This window comes from Pimephales promelas, chromosome 22 (genome assembly GCF_988280905.1).
Source record: "Pimephales promelas chromosome 22, fPimPro1.hap1.1, whole genome shotgun sequence".
Classification (NCBI taxonomy): domain Eukaryota; kingdom Metazoa; phylum Chordata; class Actinopteri; order Cypriniformes; family Leuciscidae; genus Pimephales; species Pimephales promelas.
Genome location: NC_142790.1, coordinates 14695923 through 14715351, shown reverse-complemented (window position 1 = coordinate 14715351; position 19429 = coordinate 14695923). Strand labels below are relative to the sequence as shown.

Here is a 19429-nt window from a genome sequence, read left to right as displayed (position 1 = left end):
CGATGTGAATGTGTTGTTTCAAGGCGGTGGCCCCCTTGCAGCGCTCCTTAGAGATCCGTGAGACGGCTCTGGACCCGGACCACCCAAGTGTGGCTCAGTCCCTGCACCAGCTGGCTGGGGTTTACGTCCATTGGAGGAAATTTGGAAACGCAGAGCAGTTCTACAAACAAGCTATGGAGATTTGTGAAAATGCCTATGGCCCCGAACACAGCACCGTCGCTAGAGAACTAGACTCGCTCTCGCTCCTCTACCAGAAACAAAACAAGTACAGAACCCTTTTCTTCTCCTCTACACGTCGGTGTAGGAATGAGTGAGTGAATGTGAGGCAAAATGTAAAGCGCTTTGGTGGCCATTGGGTCTATGAAAGCGCTATATAAATGCAGTCCATTTACCATTTACCATTTCTGAGAATCATAATTGAACACTGTTGATATTTGAAATCAATCCAAACAATCCTTCATTGCTCCGCCTCCAAAATGCACAAACATGCAATGCAAGTGTAGATGTCTCTTTATCATAGCAGAAGCGAAGCAACATAGAGCTTCGCCAAAGATGATGAACGAACGACAAGGAGGAGCAAAAAATTAACATACAGTATATACAGGCAAGAGTTCATTGTTATTTATATTATGCAGCACACCAGCTGCAGAGATGACACTCAAAACCAGTGTTATTCTCATAAGGAACAGAAACAAAGCCACCACTGTGTCTGTTTTCAGGCGTTCCCGCTTAGGTCTCTCCAGGGCTGATAAGCTTTTCTAATATTAACATGCGTCTTAAAGGTATAGTTCACTTTGAAATTAATTTTTGATATGTTTTAGCTTACCTCAAGGGCATCCAAGATGTAGGTGTCTTTGTTTCCACAGTATTTTCAATTTTAATATTTTTAGGTCAAACTCGTTCTTGTCTGTCAGTCATATAATGGAAGTCTATGGGGATCTCCTCAACGAGCATGCACAGAGAAGTCCAAATTAAACATGATTTAATGACTCGTAAATGTAAGTACACATTGATGGCCTAAGACAAGAAACGAGCGGTTTGTGTGAGAAAACGAACAGTATTTATATCGTTTTGACCTCTTGTAACCACAGCCACGTCCGAGTGATTGGAAGGCACGGGCCTTTCGGAAGTGATCGATTGCGTGTGTACGTCACTCATTGTTTACACAGAGATTTCAGAAGTTTTTCCTTTCACTTTGAAGATCTAAACATATTTAGATATATCGAAATCGTCTTCCATTGCGATTTCCTGTATAACTTAACATGTTTAAGCTCTTGCCTAATCTTATCCCTTCCTTTTCCAGTGATATTCCTCTGACCATTTCTCTTTTGTAATGTCTCTAACGCATCACTCTTTCTACAGTCTTTCTTGCTCACTCTCTCCTCCCTCATCATGAGTGTATACGCCCCCTACTGCTGATTGGCTACAAGTGTGTTGTGGTGCTCAGTCTGATCTACTTTCAACAGCAATTCTTAGAAATCACTTACTTTAATTTCATACTCTGGAATGCACATATTACAGATGTTCCAAAATCTAGTTAGCTGCCGCTGTCTAGGTAATTATTTCTTAGACAGCACCCTATCTGAAATTGATGATTAAACTGAAACTCGTTACATAGCCAGTAAATGAATTCAAAAATCATGGAAAGCTAGTAAAAATTTAAACATTTTGACTTACAGGCCTGGAAATCTTAAAAATAGCTAATATAAATTGTTCTTGTATGATATTCAATTCATACGATTTTTTAAAATGTTTTTGAAACAAGTCTCTTATGCTCGCCAAGGGCAAACATATGGTCAAACAGCAATTTTGTTAAGTATTACATTTTAAAATGTCTGATTTCTATTTGAATATATTTTAAAACGTAATATTCAAATGACAAAGCTGGTTTTTTTGCAGCCATTACTCCAGTTTTCAATCTCAAATGATCCATCTGAAATCATTCTAAAACAGTTTTCCTGCTTAATATTTTTGTGTAAAATGTGATGCGTTTTTTTCAGAATTCTGATGAATAGAAAAATGAAGAGAACAGCAATTATTTGAAATAGATTTTTTTATGAATGTCTTTTAGTTTCACTTTTGATCATTCGAATGCGTCATTGCTGATTAATTCCTTTATGAAACAAAATCCTACTGACCCTAAACTGTATATTTTAAAATGTTCTTTAATTTCCTTGCTGTGCATTCTGGGATTGTCTTAAATGCACATTTGACACATGACACTGCATTCAGTTTTAGTTAAAATAAGGCATTTTTAAAGGCAGAATAATTGTACTATCTGCTAATCTTTTCTTTAAAAATAAAAGTAGGCTGCTCTATGGTTTGGAAGAGATTCCTTTAGACCCCTTTGTTCAAGAATAAGTAAAACATGGGGTTCAATACATTAAAACCATATACATTATACAAAACAAATTCTGTTTAAATTGAATCTAGGTATGAGCAGGCTGAGAAGTTGAGAAAGAGATCAGTCAAGATCAGACAGAAGACGGCACGACAGAAGGGCCACATGGTGAGTAAAGGCCAAATAGTAACTTTTAGGCGCATTTGGTCCTACTCAATGGAGCGTGAGTTCTGAGAAGTGAAAAACTTGTGTGTGTTCTCTCTAGTTTGGTTTCACACTTTTGAAGCGACGGGCACTGCAGTTGGAGGAACTGACTCTTGGCAAAGACTCGGCAGATTGTGCCAAGACTCTAAATGAGCTTGGAGTGCTTTATTACCTACAGAACAACCTGGAGTGAGTAAATCATCATTTCATATTGACCAGTATATGCGAAAAAAGACATAGGGTTCCCACACATCATAGACAATCTGGAAATCCTGGGATTTTGCAATAAATAGTTGGATTTCCTTCTCAACTGTAGTTTTTTCCAGCATTAGCTGTAGACCAGGGTTTCTCAAACTCGGTCCTGGAGGGCCGATGTCCTGCAGAGTTTAGCTCCAACCCTCATCAAACACACCTGAGCAAGCTTATCAAGGTCTTCAGGATCATATATATCTATATAAAGGCTAGATGTCTTAAGGCGTCATCACCGGCGGCCATCTTGTCACAGGCAAGCTGATGTAAGATGAGTGGTCAGCACGAACACAAATACTCTTATCTCGTTGAAATCTTGACGGATTTACAAACGGTTTGGTTTCTTACAAACGTTATTAACGTGGCTGTAATTATCTGGATGATTATTTATTTATACACTTATTATTCATAAGTATGCTGTGTCATAGCTACATCTCTGACGTTTATAACAAACCATACCGTTTGAAAATCGGTAGAAAATTGAGCAAGTTATGGTTATTTAAATAGTACATGTATCATTAACACAATGTTACGATTGAGCGAGCTGCCTGTGACAAGATGGCCGCCAGGTGCAGACGTCGACCTCCATTGGCCAGCAGCGTGGATGAGATATCTAGCCTTTATATAGATATCTATGTTCAGGATCACCAGAAAGTCACAGGTAAGTGTGTTTGATCAGGGTTGGAGCTAAACTCTGCAGGACATCGGCCCTCCAGGACCGAGTTGTAGAAACCCTGCTGTAGACCATATGGGAATGTCCAATTTTTCTGTTTGTTTGTCATCGATGCATGGGCAATAAGAGTGATGCCAACCCAGGTCACTGGACGGCTCAAAACTACAGTTTTTGCAAGCATTGATCCCCATCATGGTGACTTCTGATTTGAGTCATGCCAAGAAGCTGGTTTGTTTTCATTGATGGGTTAATTTTTATGACAGGAAGTGGCATGTTGTAGCTGCATTGTTTGTCCTGCGGTCCTTAGCATCATTGTTTGTGTGTCCGTCTCCCACATCAGAGACCCCGTTTCAAATCCTGTTTGGTGCATGTCTAGTAGGACCACAACTCTTGTTCGGTCATAAATGGGTGCAAATCCATCACAATCTTTAGGGTTGCTGTTCCTGTCGCAGACCTTTCTACACCGCAGAACTTCCCCAAAATTTGAGATGGCATCATAAGCCACGTTTCCACTGCAATTACCAGGAACTATTTGTCCCAGGAACTTTTTTCATAGGAACTTTTTTTGCCCCAGACCGCTTGCTTACTGCGTTTACACTGCGTACTAAACCGGGAAGGGGCGGGAAGATGACGTTAAACTGCGTGCGACTGCTCTTCCCAGCCTGCGCATTTGTTTTGAGTTTTGTATGGAGGAGATTCAAGCTGTGCTGCTTTTGTGTGCGATTGGTTTACTAATGAGGTAATTAACAAAACGGTAACAAAAAGTGTATTCAGAAAGCTTGTAATGCTAGATATAAAAGTAGACGTTTGTTATCAGCGGACATTGGCCGTGAGATGGATGGGACGAGCGCACGCCATCAGGCAAAAAGAATAGAGAGCCTAAGTCCCTCCCCTTCCGGTCGACCACCATGGGACCTTATTTCGGAAAAAATATTGAATGGTAGTCAATGGCGAGAGACAACAAATATTTTGATCTCGTTTGAATTGTGCCTTGAATTACACATATGATGTTTGTCAATTTAAAAGATATATGTAAATATGATGTAAAACCGTTGAGGTATAAGACTGTGAAAATACGTAATTACAAAGACTACAAACCCCAAAGGCGCACATTTTCTCTCAATGAATGAAGCTAACTTTACTGAGGCTATTGTCTGTCATTAGCCGTGTCTGAAACCGCTCACTCGTTCACTCCTTCACTAATCCCTATATAGTGAATGGCAGTTGAGTGCACTACATCAGCAAAGAGTGAACGAAAAAGAGTGAGCGAATTCGGACGCTGACAGATATGAGAACAATCGACCAATTTATGTTATGTACAACTGCAAATTTAAGAGTTTCAGCACTAAAAGTGACTAAAAAGTAATTAAAGTACCAACAAATTAACCTCTATCATTTCGCTCCACAATATCTTTACAAATGTTTTTTTTAAATTAATAAAAAGTTAAACTTACATTTGTAAAAGTTGCCGCCTCCGGTGTTGCCGTCCGCCATCTTTATTTTTCTTTTGCACTCTATCGCCGTATCGCATTGAATCCTGGGTAACGGCAGAGCCCGGCGCTCCAACGAGTGTACATCGGATGTACACTCAAAATCAGAGAGGATTGTGGGTAAGAGTAGTGAACGAACGTAGGGAATGACGTCGTTCACTCAGAATTCGGACACCACTACAAAATGGCCGACACCCGATATAGTGCACTATACAGTGGATAGGGAGCGATTTCAGACACAGCTATTGTTTCTATAGTCTTACGTTATAATCGTAACGTTACGCCGTCATGCCTGAGTGTTTTGTACCAGACTGCACACACACGAGCAGCGGATCTCACTCGTTGTTTCGCTTCCTGGGAGATGTAGTTCATAGAGCGATTTTCACATAAAACTAAATGTTACTCTTCTGTTTTATGACAAACTGCGACGTTTTTGACTTTCAGTATTATCTTTTAAACTGACAAACATCAAATGTGTAATTGAGGGCACGGTTCAGACGGAATAAAAAGATAAGTTGTCTCTTGCCATTGACTACCATTCACATTTTTCTTCTGAAATAAGGTCTCATGAGCCGGAAGCGGAGGGGCGGGACTTAGGCTCTCTATAGCGTGGTAAGAACCAATCAGCAAGTTCAGCACACAAGTCCCACCCCGAAAGTTCATGAACTCTGAAAAAGTACTACCTCGCCAGCAGGGACCACGCCAGGGGGGGAACGCGGCTATAGCAAACCTTTCTTGGCCCTTAATAGTCATTTGTTGGGACCATATGATGTGCTTTGGTTTGCCCAATATCTCCAAAAAATTCGGAACCTCAAGATCAAGAAAGATTTTTTGCATCAAGGCAGTGTTCAAAGGTCAAAAAACCATACCCACAAGACCAGTTGCTTAGTGTATTTCTGCACACTCGTAAATAACAGATTGGTCCTGAATGGCTTACAACCCTTGTTCATTTACAACTGAGTGCAAATTATTCTCAAGCAATGACCCCTGGTCTTTTGGTTGACCATGAACCTCACCTGAAAACCAATTTTAGGACATTGCCATTTTGATTGTCCTTCAAAGAAGATTGTTCACAAAAAGCTCTTTTAAAAAAGCACAGTTGCTGTGTAGAACTGACAAAAGAAGAACTTATCTGATCACGGAATTATCACAGCAGTTACATCATAGCATGACATACCATTCTCTGAGTATTAGGAGGTCATGTGAGATTCAGAGTTTCATTACTCTACACCAAAACGCTGATATGAATATTATAAATTATCGCTCAATTAAGTCTCTGATAAAGAGATCATAATGCAATGTCAAGTAGATCAGTGAGGCTAAAAAGATGAGCACTAAAACTTCAGGTATTGCACTTGTTGGGCACATAAATAAGCCTTTTCAGAAACGGACAATTCTTTTCAACTCGCTTCAAGGCACAAGTTTTATTAAATGAGTTTGTAAACCAGTAGTAGTTTAAATAGTTTAAAGAGCCCCTATCATGGATTTTTGAAAATGATTGTTCATATGGTGTGGAATATAGCTCTAAGGGAATGAAAATATCCTGCAAAGATTTATATCTGAAAGTGCACCGTATATAAAGTTATTGTCTTTCAAAAGTGAGAGTCGACTTTGAGTCTGTGAAATGAATTGTTTTTGAAACGAGTCATTAGCTGGTTCGTAGTGACGTAGATACATACTGGCCGTGCGCAGACGGAAGTGTAAACTTGAAGTCTACACTTTCAAATACTTCATCATAGCATCATGTCGAGAAGACGCTGTGTTCTACAATGCAAAGAAAGTTCAGCCACTTTGTTTTCATTTCCCAGGGATGAGCATGTGAAGAATCGGTGGTTAGAGTTCATATTTGCAATGATACCACAACAGTAGCCCGATTAGGTTCTCATCATTTTATTGACGAATAACGTTAGTTCAAAAACATAAATGAATTCAAATGTGGATTCGCAAGCGGTTGTTCCTGAAGGAGGGCTCAGTAACTTACTTACCCAGTGTATATAGATCAGCTTCCTCCTTCGAATAACAACCTGTAAGTATTAATAATTGTTGCTTTTATGGGTTTTGAACGGTTTTGTTGCATCGGGGCGCGAGGCAGTATGTGTGTTCGCGTGTATCTGTGTGTGTGTGTAAGTTACGCTCAGCGCAGCTTTTAGGTCTCCAATGTCAATTTTTTTTAAATATGTGAAATGTTTGTCGCTGTTAATGGAGTTGTCATAAAGAATAGAGCGTCTTGTAGTACTGCAGTGCTCTATCAATATGTTTATGCATTATGCTAACAAACAATAACTGACTGGGTCTGTCATCAGCCCAATCACCGCCGATTAGCGTCACGCAAAGGAGTGGTTTGGAAAAATGAGTCGTTGTACGAATCATCTGGGAGTCGGTGAGCAAATCAGTTAAAAATAAATGCATAGTATAAGACAAATAAAGTGTTTTTTATCCTTGCATGCATGTTAAACTGTTTTTGGAAACTCCTAAAACAAAAATAGGAACATTTCAAATGCTACGATAGGGGCTCTTTAAAATATGCATTTCCCATTTGTAGTCATATAATAGCCATTTTAACATATTGTTTTTTTATAACCCAGCGCCGCAAAGATGTTCTTGACCCGATCCCTGGAGATGCGTCAGCGCGTGTTGGGGCCAGATCACCCCGACTGTGCCCAGTCTCTGAACAACCTGGCCTCGCTCCACAGCGAAAGAAAGGAGTATGAGAATGCCGAGGAGCTGTACGAAAAAGCACTAGACATCCGCAAACGAGCGCTCGCCCCAGATCACCCATCTCTTGCCTATACCCTCAAGCACTTAGCAATGCTCTACAAACGCAGGGTGAGAAACCACAGGAAAGACTCGCATCACAACCTCTCTGCAGAACATGTAGCACGTAATCTAGTGGCGATTATGCATAGTTCAATGTTTTGTCTTTTTAATATTGCTAATGAATTCCTGACCCTTTTTAATTGGCTGTATGTATGTGTGTGTGCGTGTGTGATAGGGGAAGCTGGAAAAGGCAGTTCCTCTGTATGAACTAGCTCTTGAAATCAGAGAGAAGAGCTTCGGGCCCAAACACCCCAGTGTGGCCACCGCTTTGGTTAACCTTGCAGTGCTCTACTGCCAACTAGTGAGAAAAACATCTCAGATTTCGGCCACATTTTGATTTGTAAAATTATCCCGTCTACTGTGTTATTTGATGATGTGACTCATGGGATGTGTGTTTATGTTGCAGAAGCAGCACAGTGATGCACTTCCTTTGTATGAGCACGCTCTAAAGGTATACGAGGACAGTCTTGGCCGACTTCACCCACGTGTCGGAGAGACTCTAAAAAACCTGGCTGTACTAAGGTTAGCCTTATTTTATTAGCTCACCTGTGCCAATTTATGGCACAATCGTTTTAATTCAATTCAATTTGTATTTATAGTGCTTTTTACAATGCATATTGTTTCAAAGCTGCTTTACAGAAAATGCTTCTTTCAGTATTACAGTTATGAAGTATTCTAACAGATGAGTGAATCAAAGTAATGTCGGTATGACCGTAATGGTCAGCTATAATGTAATGTAATACATATAATATTACAATGTAAGGATAATCTGACAGTTTTGAATGCCTGTAGTCTTTTCAAAAGATGAATATTTACAGCACTCACATATGGAGTGCCTCAAGGGTCAGTATTAGGCCCCCTGAGGTTTTTATTATGTTGTGCCTTGGAAATATTGTTTTTTATTTAACTAATAGAGAAAAAAGACTGGACCAGCAAGTAGCCACATGGCAACTATCCAGAACACCCTTGTAACATCAGCATTGCAACCACTCTCTGTTTCAGCTATGAAGAGGGAGATTTCGAAAAAGCTGCTGAATTGTACAAGCGAGCAATGGAAATAAAGGAGGCAGAGCCGTCTCTGGTGTGTGGTAAAGCCCCCTCACATCACTCATCCAGCGGCGACACCTTTAGCCTGCGGACCCCCGCCCTTCCTCACACCTCAAGGTGACACTTAAACAGGACCCCTCAACACTTAACTACGGTGTACTCTGGCCTCTATTAATGAATCCATATCGGCCACACTTGTTGTGTTCAGGCCTGTGCTTGAATGCTTCAAGCATGTGAAGTCCACATGGAACAATCAAAAATGCATTGGGAATTGGGATCCGACTCCGTCCCAATTCCTACTGTAATTTACAAGTGTCTCAAATGTTTCGCTCATTCCCACTGGGTGCTCTTTCTCAAAAAGGCAAAACCTGAGAAATTAAGCATTTTATAACTGTGATTTTCAATGACTGTTGTAACACACTCTATCGCATTAGCATACCAGTGATTCCAAGTGCACTGCTGTTACACTATGAAGTGTTGTAAAATAGTGTTGAACCGAATGGTATTTTTTATGGAATGCTACCTCAGAGTAAACAAAATGGGTAAATGGGAGTTTTTTAAAATAAAAACATTTAGGAAATATAAAGTCAAGTTAGATATGTAGTCGCAATTATGAGATGTGAGATATGAGAATTTGCAATTGCGGGAAAAAACATGACAAATACAGTAAGACAGATGAAGTCGCATTCGCAATTTGGAAAAAATTGCATTGCAGTTACGAGATGTGAAGTCGCAAATGCCAGAAAAGTCGCAGTAATAAAATATGAAGCCGCAGATACAAAATGTTAATATGTAAGGTGAAAAAGTAGCCAATTCCAATATTTCTTCTCTTTGACAGCAACAGGCCTCCATAGTTATTGATTGATCATGCAATGCAAAAATATTATTTACATTTTCTCGCTATATGTGCTATATATATATATATATATATTTCAATTATCACTGAGTATTATAAATAGGGCTGGGCAATGATTAATCGCATCCAAAATAAAAGTTTGTATTTACGTAATATATGTGTGTAGTGTGTATAATTATTTTGTATATATAAATACACATACATGCATGTATATATTTAAGAAATATTTGCATGTATATAATATATATATATATATATATACATCATTAATTTTATGTGTAAATATAACTATTTGATATATTAAGAACAAATTTTTCTTAAATATATACATGCATGTGTGTGTTTGTATATACAAAATAATTATACAACATATAAACATATGTGTGTTTATATATACAAAGTATTTATACACACTACGCACACATATATTATGTATACACAAACTTTTATTTTGGATGCGATTAATCACGATTAATCGTTGCCCAGCCCTAATTATAAATGATAAACTTGAGTATAAATATATCTCAACAGTAATGTTGAAGAAGTGTATTTACCTTTGTATTGTATAAGAATTATGCATAAGAATTATTTCTATTCCAAAGCACTTTTCACTTGCACAGTACAAACATCTGGGAAACAAATATAGTCACATCACATGGCATGTGAAGTGAGATGCCAAAAAGCTAAAGAGTTGTCTATTCACATTGTTTCTATCACTGCTGACTTCAGGATATGGAAACTAATCTGAGCATAACTTTGTGCTGAAGTTGCTTACAGATTCAAGCCACACTGAAGTGAAGCATAAGTTTCACAGTCTCAACTCCTTCCTCTGCCCTATCACCTGCTTCCTGTAGGCAAATGATTCACCTTTACCTTAAACAGTGAGAACAGTTGTAAAGTGCAAAGCATACATAGCCATAGAAAACTATAACTTGAGATTATCTTTCAGGTATTCAATAAAATGATCTTATTTATTATAAAGGTCTCTCACATTTTGAGCAACACCACAGAGCACAGCATGTAAAAATGCTTTTTTTTTTTTTGTAATGCAGTGCCAGTATGTGGTTTATTTTATACAATGACTGTTCAGCTGAAAAGTGCATCTACATCCATATGATATTATGACCTATTATATATTGATATTGTATTTAGAAATGGTACTGTTTTTTTGTTTGTTTGATTGATTCTGCAGATTGTCTCTATGTGAAATACTTTGCTATTTAATTGCATGTGCCAAGTTTTTGATGGCTAGACCTGTTTACATAGGATGGATATATAAATGAAAAGGTTGTATGGATACAAAATCATGGTAGAAATACCAAATTCCAATTTATCAGTGTCTTAAAATGATTTAAATGCAAATATTTAAACACTATTTGAAAAGGTGCTAAAGCAGATTCAGTCAACTAATGTGCCTCATTTTGTAGCAAAATCATCATGTAACTGTTGAATTTTGGGAAAACGTGCTAATTATGGAATAATTAATTTTTTTTAATTTAGCTGATCATCAGTGTCAAAAAAGAAAAAAAAATCTTACTTCTAATACCTAAAAATCATGTACTGGATCAAAGGAAGACAGTTTATTGAAGAATAGTTATGTAGCGTAGCCCTAAAGGGATAGTTCACTTTGAAATTAATTTTTGATATGTTTTAGCTTACCTCTTTGTTTCCGCAGTATTTTCAATTTTGATATTTTTTAGGTCAAACCGTTCTTGTCTGTCATTCATATAATGGAGGTCTATGGTCACCACCTCAAAGAGCATGCACAGAGAAGTCCAAATTAAACAGGATTTAATGACTCATAAATGTAAGTACGCATTGATGGCCTAAGACACGAAACGAGCGGTTTGTGTGAGAAAACTAATAGTATTTATATCGTTTTTAACCCTTGTAACCACAGCCATGTCCAACTGATCTGACGGCACGAACGCTTCGGTCTGCGCATGCGCCGTAAGTGATCAATTGCGCGTGTATGTCACTCATTGTTTACGCAGAGATTTCAGAAGTGTTACCCTTCACTGTGAAGATCTAAACATATTTAGATATACAGGAAATCGCAATGGAAGACGATTTCGATAAACGTGTAACAGACAATGTTTGACAACTTTTTTTTTTTTCACAACCAGGACACCTACATCTTGGATACCAAAAATGAATTTCAAAGTGAACTATCCCTTTAAGTCTAATTTTTAATCCAAGTTATGGTACGAAAAGACCTTACATTTGGTAATAATAATATAACATTAAAAGCTTACCGCTTTGAATCGAGCTAAGGCAAGCAGATAGTTTTGAACACTGGCTGGTTATGTACTTGCTAAAATTTATTTTGGATCATTTTTTAACCCCCAAAAAGTTACGTATTGCAGCTATAATATTCCATAATGTCTTGTATTACATTAAATTGTATTGTACTAGAAGATTTGTGCAAGTGCTTAGGTGTTGTTTTTAATTTCACGGCCAAAAGGTATTTTATACCCAAATTCACAATGCACAAAAGAATAGTATAGTGTATTGTACCAATAAATGCATAATTAAATAAAAACAACATTTGAAAAGATTTTTTACAGATTTCACGATCATTGCTAAGGCTCCATGACATTTATCTGCTAGTTGAAATGAAGGAAAAGCTGAATAGAATGTAACAACAATAAATTTATTTTCTTTTGCATTATTCCAAATGTCATACCATTCAATACAGCAGTCAGAATCAGACTGATGATAAATTGTCTGAAAATATTTGTGTGATGTTCTTTATAATATCTGGATGAGGTCTATAAGCACAGATAGAATAAGAAATGACACGTTTATATTTAGATGTGTGGCTGAAGCTACATCCATTTCCTCCACGGCTGTTAAAATTACAATTACGGCATTACAGTTAGTTCTGTTAACCATCGCCAACTCTGAAACCTCAACAACAAAACAAAAGAGTAACAATGATGGCAATTCAGTATTAAGACTTTCAGTCAAAGTAAACCTGTAAACATCTTGAGTGTTGCAGGTTGTTTCGCAAAAACAATAAAAACTAAATCCAAACTGATTTAGTATGAGACCTCAGATGTTACATGTCTACAAGTACAAAATAATAATGAGATCGATTTCAGTGTCTGTGGGAGAGTTCAATGATGTCGGTTCCGTCTTCCTTACATGTTTTTCATCTGAGCCATCAGCTCCTCTAAACTCTGTTCTGTTTCCTCCACAGTCTCCCCTGATACTTCATCCTGGCAAAGAGAAAGAACAACTGGAATATTACATGTAAACAACAGTAAATAGAGACAATGATGCTCACAAACTCTGCATTTATTTGATTAAAAAAAAAAAAAATGTATTATTGTTAGTTAGGTAATTAGGTTTTCTTAGGATATTTGTGACATTATTGATGTGGCCTAAAATATTGAAAAACCAAAGATTTATTATATTTCAGTGGGTCGTACTTTCTTAGGTATGGTGTAGGCTACATTAATGCCCTCTGGTAGATCTGGTACCGGTCCTGATGCGTCCTGAAGCTCCGCTTCTGACACCTCTGATACCAACTCAATACCTGTCAGAAATAATTCTGGTTCAAGCTTACTAATGTTAACACATTTCGGTTTTATGAATGAGGAATCGTTTGTGTTTTGCGTGGTGTGTGTGTGTGATGCCAACCCCATTCATTGTCTTCATGCACCACTTCCTCTTCTTGCTCCTCCACTTCCTGCTTTGGCCGTTCTGCTTCTTTTTTCTAGAAAATTACCAATGAATAACCAATGATTGACTGCTGATATTGGTCAATGGTGCCAAAGTTCTTCAAAATATCTTCCAACAGTTTGCAACAACTTGAGGGTGAGTAAATGACAGAATCTTATGTTTTCAGTGGAGTATCCCATTAATTTACATCGCTTATTAAAGGAGTATTCACTTTAAAAAAAAACGTTTGCTGATAATTTACTCACCCCCATGTCATTCAAGATATCCATGTCTTTCTTTCTTCAGTCGAAAAGAAATTAATTTTTCCAGGATTTTTCTCCATATAAATGGACTTCAATGGGAACCAAACGGCTCAAGGTCCAAATGACAGTTTCAGTGCAAACTGCAAACTGTTCAAAGGGCTTTAAACGATTCCAGACGATGAATAAGGGTCTTATCAAGCGAAACGATCGCTCATTTAAAACATACATAGAATAATAACAACAAAGTTTAAGTTTTATAAGCTCAAATGCTCGCATTGCTCTGTTCTGTGATGCGCATTCGTGACTCTCCTGTTCAAACTCGTTTATCAAAATTAACAAATCTTTTTTTGTGTCATTTGGTTGATTCAACGAAATGAACGAGTTGGCTCGGGAAAAGATTCGTTCATTTTGATGAACGAGTTCAAACAGGAGAGTCACAAACGTGCGTCACAGAACAGAGCAAGGCGACCATTTGAGCTTATAAAACTAACTTTGCTGTTATTTTTTTTTTAAATGAGCAATCGTTTCGCTTGATAAGACCCTTATTCATCGTCTGAAATTGTTTAAAGCCCTTTGAACAGTTTGCAGTTTGCACTGAAACTCTCATTTGGACCTTGAACCGTTTGGTTCCCATTGAAGTCCATTATATGGGGAAAAATCCTGAAATGTTTTCATCAAAAACCTTAATTTCTTTTCGACTGAAGAAAGAAAGACATGGACATTTTGGATGACATGGGGGTGAGTAAATTATCAGCAAAAGTTTTTTTAAAAGTGAACTACTCATTTAAGTAACTTGCATAGCAACAGTCACGTTAATAATTTGGAACTATGCAACTACTCAGCAGTCAGAATCAGGCTAATGATAAATTGTCTAAAATTTTAAAATAAAATTTAACATAAAAATGAATGAACACCCTTGAAGTAAAGAAAAAATAAATCAATGATGTTGTGGTTTAATAATATTTCATTATTAATCAATAAATCACACTTAAATAACTATCAAGGTCCAAAAATAAGGCGGGAATACACTACATTACTTAAATTTGATTTTTTTTCATAAATTTCGAACAGATTTAAAATAACTATGCATCATATGTTTGATATCGTCCGACTGGATGAAATCATAGTCTGAAGCTAGGAAAAAAAATTGAGTATGTGGCCATCATACACTACACGATTTAATATATTAAATCTGTCAAACTCAAATCTGCAGGCTGGCTCTGACTTTCAGCAACTAGCGTCAACAAAGGCAAAAGTTGTATAGTGTATTCCAGCAGTAACATAAAAATTGTGTTTATGTTTGCATTTGTAGAAGTGTCACCTTGTACTCTTCCTGTTGTCGTCTGCAGTATGCGTTATCACACTGTGGGTTGGCCTTCATTGCCATGCTTGGGAAGAAATCCTGCATGGCATTATAGCCCAGGTAATAACTCACTGTCCCAAACCCCAACAGATACCTACAATACAGACAATGTCATTCCAGGCCTTGTGTTTTAAAGTCCTTTTGAACCGTACTGACTGGGCAGGACCTCTAAGGACTTGAAATGACCATGGGCTAAATAAAGGGTTTGGCTGGGTTGTTTGCATGGTTCAGTTAACCCCTGCTTTGACAAAAAAAAAATGGCTATATTTTGCCATCTAATGGCATTTATGTGATACTACAGCATTTACTACTTACAAAGTAATGGCAAATTAGTAACTCAACTGGAATAGGATACACCAGTTAGTAATAGTAAAAATTTTCTTTCGTTTAAATGGATGTTTGTGTGTTTTTTAGCATCATATTTGATATCATAGTATGATATTGGAGAATATTGAGCTCAAACTTCAATTTTATTCAGGTAAGCTAACTTAATCACTTAATATAAAACGTCACTCTTATCTCCTAATAATCTTAGTAAGATGATATTTAAATGCTTAGTAATATGGTTAAAGCCTTGTAATTTATATTGTGAGGGGCAAAATATATAATGTAATGCAATACAATGATCATTGAGAGATGTACAAATAAACATTCCTCAAAAGCCTAAGGAATCATATTTGATACATTTTAAAATGATTTAAAGATAATCAAGTAAATCTAAGTTGCTTCAGCCAGGTAAATGTTAATCTTGAAATATTATCAATGTAAAAGTCCTTCCTTTCTATTATAAAAATTAAAGATTTCACAGCAACAAGACATGTACCACAACCTGAACGTTTTTATAATTATGCTAAAAGACCTAAAAGTAATCAGACGACAGAGAGTGTAGCAGATTGTGTAAGTTTTGATCATATTGATAAATTGAGAGACCGTAGAAACTTAAGATCACACTTCAGATTAGGGTCAAATTCTCAATCTTAATTTTTCCTCCAACTCCCAAAAACTGCTTTTTAATAGTTAGTAAGGTAGTTATTAAAGGGATAGTTCACTTTGAAATAAATTTTTGATATGTTTTAGATGTAGGTGTCTTTTTTATCTAAACTAAACATATTTAGATATACGGGAAATCGCAATGACTATTTCGATACATCTAAATATGTTTAGTGAAAAGTAAAACTTCCGAAATCTCTGTGTAAACAATGCGTGACGTAGACGCGCGAGAGATCACTTACGGCGTAACGTTGGACACGCTTCAGTTGGACATCTGATTCAGAATCAGATCAGTTTGACAGCTGTTAACAAGAGGTAAAAACTATATAAATACTGTTCGTTTTCTCACACAAACCGCTAATTTCTTGTCTTAGGCCATCAATGTGTACTTACATTTACGAGTCATTAAATCATGTTTAATTTGGACTTCTCTGTGCATGCTCTTTGAGGTGGACCCCCTAAACCTTCATTATATGAATGACAGACAACACCGGTTTGACCGAAAAATGTCAAAATTGAAAATGCTGTGGAAACAAAGACACCTACATCTCGGATGCCCTTGAGGTAAGCTAAAACATATCAAACATTTATTTCAAAGTGAACTATGCCTTTAAGTTTAGGTATTGGGTATGATGGTATGTGTTTTATGAGTACTAACAAACAGCCAAAAATCCTAATATGCATGCTAATAAGCAACTAATTAATAGTGAGAATTGAATCCTAAACTAAAGTGTTACCAAAATTGCATAACAAACTTAATACAGCAGGCTTTATTGGTTTCTAAACAGTGTGGTTAGGCCTGTGTTGAATCCTTAGGATTGTGATGAGGTCTTACTTCAAGACATTCTGCACAAGGAGACCAGCGACCACTCCCATTGTGGTGGGCAGGCTGGCGGCACACACCCCGTCCTTCTTCAATGTCTTCTCATCGATATTTGCAGCCACCACGAGGGGAGGTGCACACTGACACACAGACAGAACTGCATCAGACCACTGTTAACTTTCCAACCCATTTGATTTGACAGAACTAGTGTTTAGAGGGTACAACCATACAATACGAAATGTTTTTTTTAAGGGCCAGATTTATGAAACAGGGCAAATTAGCGTGAGAGATTAGATTTACTCACAAAGCGCACGTTAAAGAACAGATACAGCCAGGTCATTTCCATAATGACAATTCAGTCTATCAAGAACAGCATGGAGTCGCAAAAATTGACAAGCACAAACCTTAGGCAATTGCATTGTGTGATTCATTTAAATACTCTCCTCCCACAAATTTTGCAACAGAAAGGTTAACTCCTACTCCTAACCTACTAACTCCCATGCCTTTTCAGCACTAATCATTCACTGCATGTCTTTACTGGGTTTTTTTTAACACCAAAAAATAGGATTTGCGCTGATGCAAGCTGTTAGTAAATCTGGCCCGTAATTTGTTATTTTGGGTGAGGGTTTATCATACAGCAAAACAAGCCGTTTCTCCAGGGATAATGAGCTGGATGTGTCCAGAAACTGCGTTCTCACTGACGCCTGACTCCATCCAGGTCTGACCCAGCTCATTACATGCCTACGAGAGAGAGAAGTAAACTTAATTGCTGATTATTTGTAGTGTAGTGTGGCTAAATGGCTAGCTATTTGTTTCATATTTTCATAAATTTGCACAAAAAAAGTGTTAAAGAAGATAAACAACAAATATAGTTCTTTCGATAGTTAAATGTAGTTTAATGCAAAGAACTCACCGTGTTAATGGCCATCCGAGCCTCAAAGTTATCAACACAACTGAGGACCAACTCTACAGGCTTCCCCTCCTCAAGTCCTCCGTGACTGAAAACACAAAAACAAAAGTGTTTTTTACAACTAAATCAAAATGAGGGAGATAAATTTGAGACAGTAAAAATAATAATCACCTAATGCGTTCCATGAAATGCGTGAAGTTGTCCATTGTGGTGATGTTGTAATTGTGGGTCTCAAAAGCAACATCTGGATTAATGTTCCTGTGCAGGAAAACATATAATACATTAAAATGTTGGCAAATTCATCAATGACCCCTCAATTCATAATTTCCAATCAACACTACAGTTGAGGTAGATTTCCATTAATAATAAAATAATAGTGTGTGTATATTATCCTATAATCCACTGCCATAATAAAACTTGGAAGAGCCAGGGTATTTTTTTATTATAACTCCGATTGTATCCGTCTGAAAGAATTAAGTCGTATACGCCTAGGATGTCTTGAGGGTGAGTAAATCATGGGCTAATTTTCCCTTTAAATTGAATGTCAGAATGTTCATTTTGTGTGAACTCTCCCCTTTACCTAAGAGTGTGTTCTGCAGCCTGAACTTTACTGAGTCCTGCCTGATGTGGCTGGAAGAAGAGACGGTTCATGTTGGCCAGCTCCACCTTATCATAGTCAAACAGCAGCAACTGCAGGGGAAGAAATCACAGACACAGCAGAAAGAGGCATGACAGTCTGTTACCGCAGAGCCGAGGCATGTCTCCAGGGGTTATGCTATTGGCTTCCCTCCTGTGTTCCACACTAAACACTACAGGAATACAAGGCTTGAGGAATGCACCATTTTTAATTAATGTTAGGGTTGCACCACACTATAGACTGGCCAATCAGTGCATCTCTACATTTGATTCATGCCTCTTAATGTCACATATATTAGATCTAAATATTGAGGAATGATGATAAAGGTGCTTTACCTTACCAATGCCACATCTGGTGAGCATTTCTGCAGTGACACTCCCCACCCCTCCAACTCCCACTACTGCCACACTATACGAGCGGATTCTCTGAGAAAGACAGCAGGGGAATAGTTGTCATCTGAACAAGAAGTCAACACTGTAAAAGTCTCATAAAAGAATAAGTAAGCATGTTTACCTCATAGTCTTGCACTATGCCCATCCTTTTGAGTGCCATCAGACGACTGCAAGACATTTAATTAAATGTGAAAATTGCACTCCATATGTCAGTCAAACACATACACACACAGCTGGATTAAAGTGCTCACCTGTATGGATTTGAGTCTACGACTTCAGCGCTCATTTTATCAATCTTTGGTCTGAGATGATGTTCAGCATCACTTTGCTTCTGTTTGGATTTAATGAGTTCATTTTCTAACTCGCGGATTCGCAGCCTCAGTTCCTCAACGGTTGTCATTTCTTCTGTAAAGACCCTCTATTCCAATAAAGACGGGTTGGTGTGATCGGATGAGAGGAGGGTAAACAAAGCACAGAAACGATTAAAATCACTACTTAATGTACACGTCTGCACTGTTAGAAATCAGCTGGCGAATAGTGTCTCTCGCTATTGAGTCCGGAGTGAAACACAAAGTTCACAGAAACGGATGTTCCACCAGTTCATGATTCTCACGAATCGGTTCGTCGCAACCAAAATTTAAATTCATAGGGCGGCTGTTTATTACGTTTAGTTCGATACATTTTTTCCAGTTAAATTTTTGGAGACAT

General features: G+C 37.6%; 2 protein-coding genes across 2 annotated transcripts in view; one reads left to right on the top strand and one right to left on the bottom strand.

Annotated features, from left to right (window-relative positions):
• Positions 1 to 12678, top strand: part of nphp3 (nephronophthisis 3) — a 29619-nt gene extending 16941 nt beyond the window's left edge. Inside the window, exons 22-28 of the mRNA XM_039666670.2 lie at positions 24 to 265; positions 2434 to 2509; positions 2607 to 2734; positions 7543 to 7783; positions 7950 to 8075; positions 8181 to 8296; positions 8777 to 12678. Coding sequence (XP_039522604.2) covers positions 24 to 265; positions 2434 to 2509; positions 2607 to 2734; positions 7543 to 7783; positions 7950 to 8075; positions 8181 to 8296; positions 8777 to 8942 — 1095 coding nt within the window. The 3' untranslated portion in view covers positions 8943 to 12678. The remainder of the gene's footprint in view (positions 1 to 23; positions 266 to 2433; positions 2510 to 2606; positions 2735 to 7542; positions 7784 to 7949; positions 8076 to 8180; positions 8297 to 8776) is intronic.
• uba5 (ubiquitin-like modifier activating enzyme 5) lies at positions 12310 to 19284 on the bottom strand. The gene is made up of 12 exons (XM_039666668.2): positions 18973 to 19284; positions 18843 to 18888; positions 18665 to 18754; positions 18273 to 18382; positions 17864 to 17950; positions 17696 to 17780; positions 17419 to 17523; positions 16795 to 16922; positions 14928 to 15063; positions 13323 to 13398; positions 13112 to 13218; positions 12310 to 12898 (listed from the first exon to the last, which is right to left on the bottom strand). The coding sequence occupies exons 1-12, from the start codon at positions 19119 to 19121 to the stop codon at positions 12821 to 12823; spliced, it is 1197 nt and encodes a 398-aa protein (XP_039522602.2). The 5' UTR covers positions 19122 to 19284; the 3' UTR covers positions 12310 to 12820.
• Between the last annotated feature and the right edge of the window lie 145 nt (positions 19285 to 19429).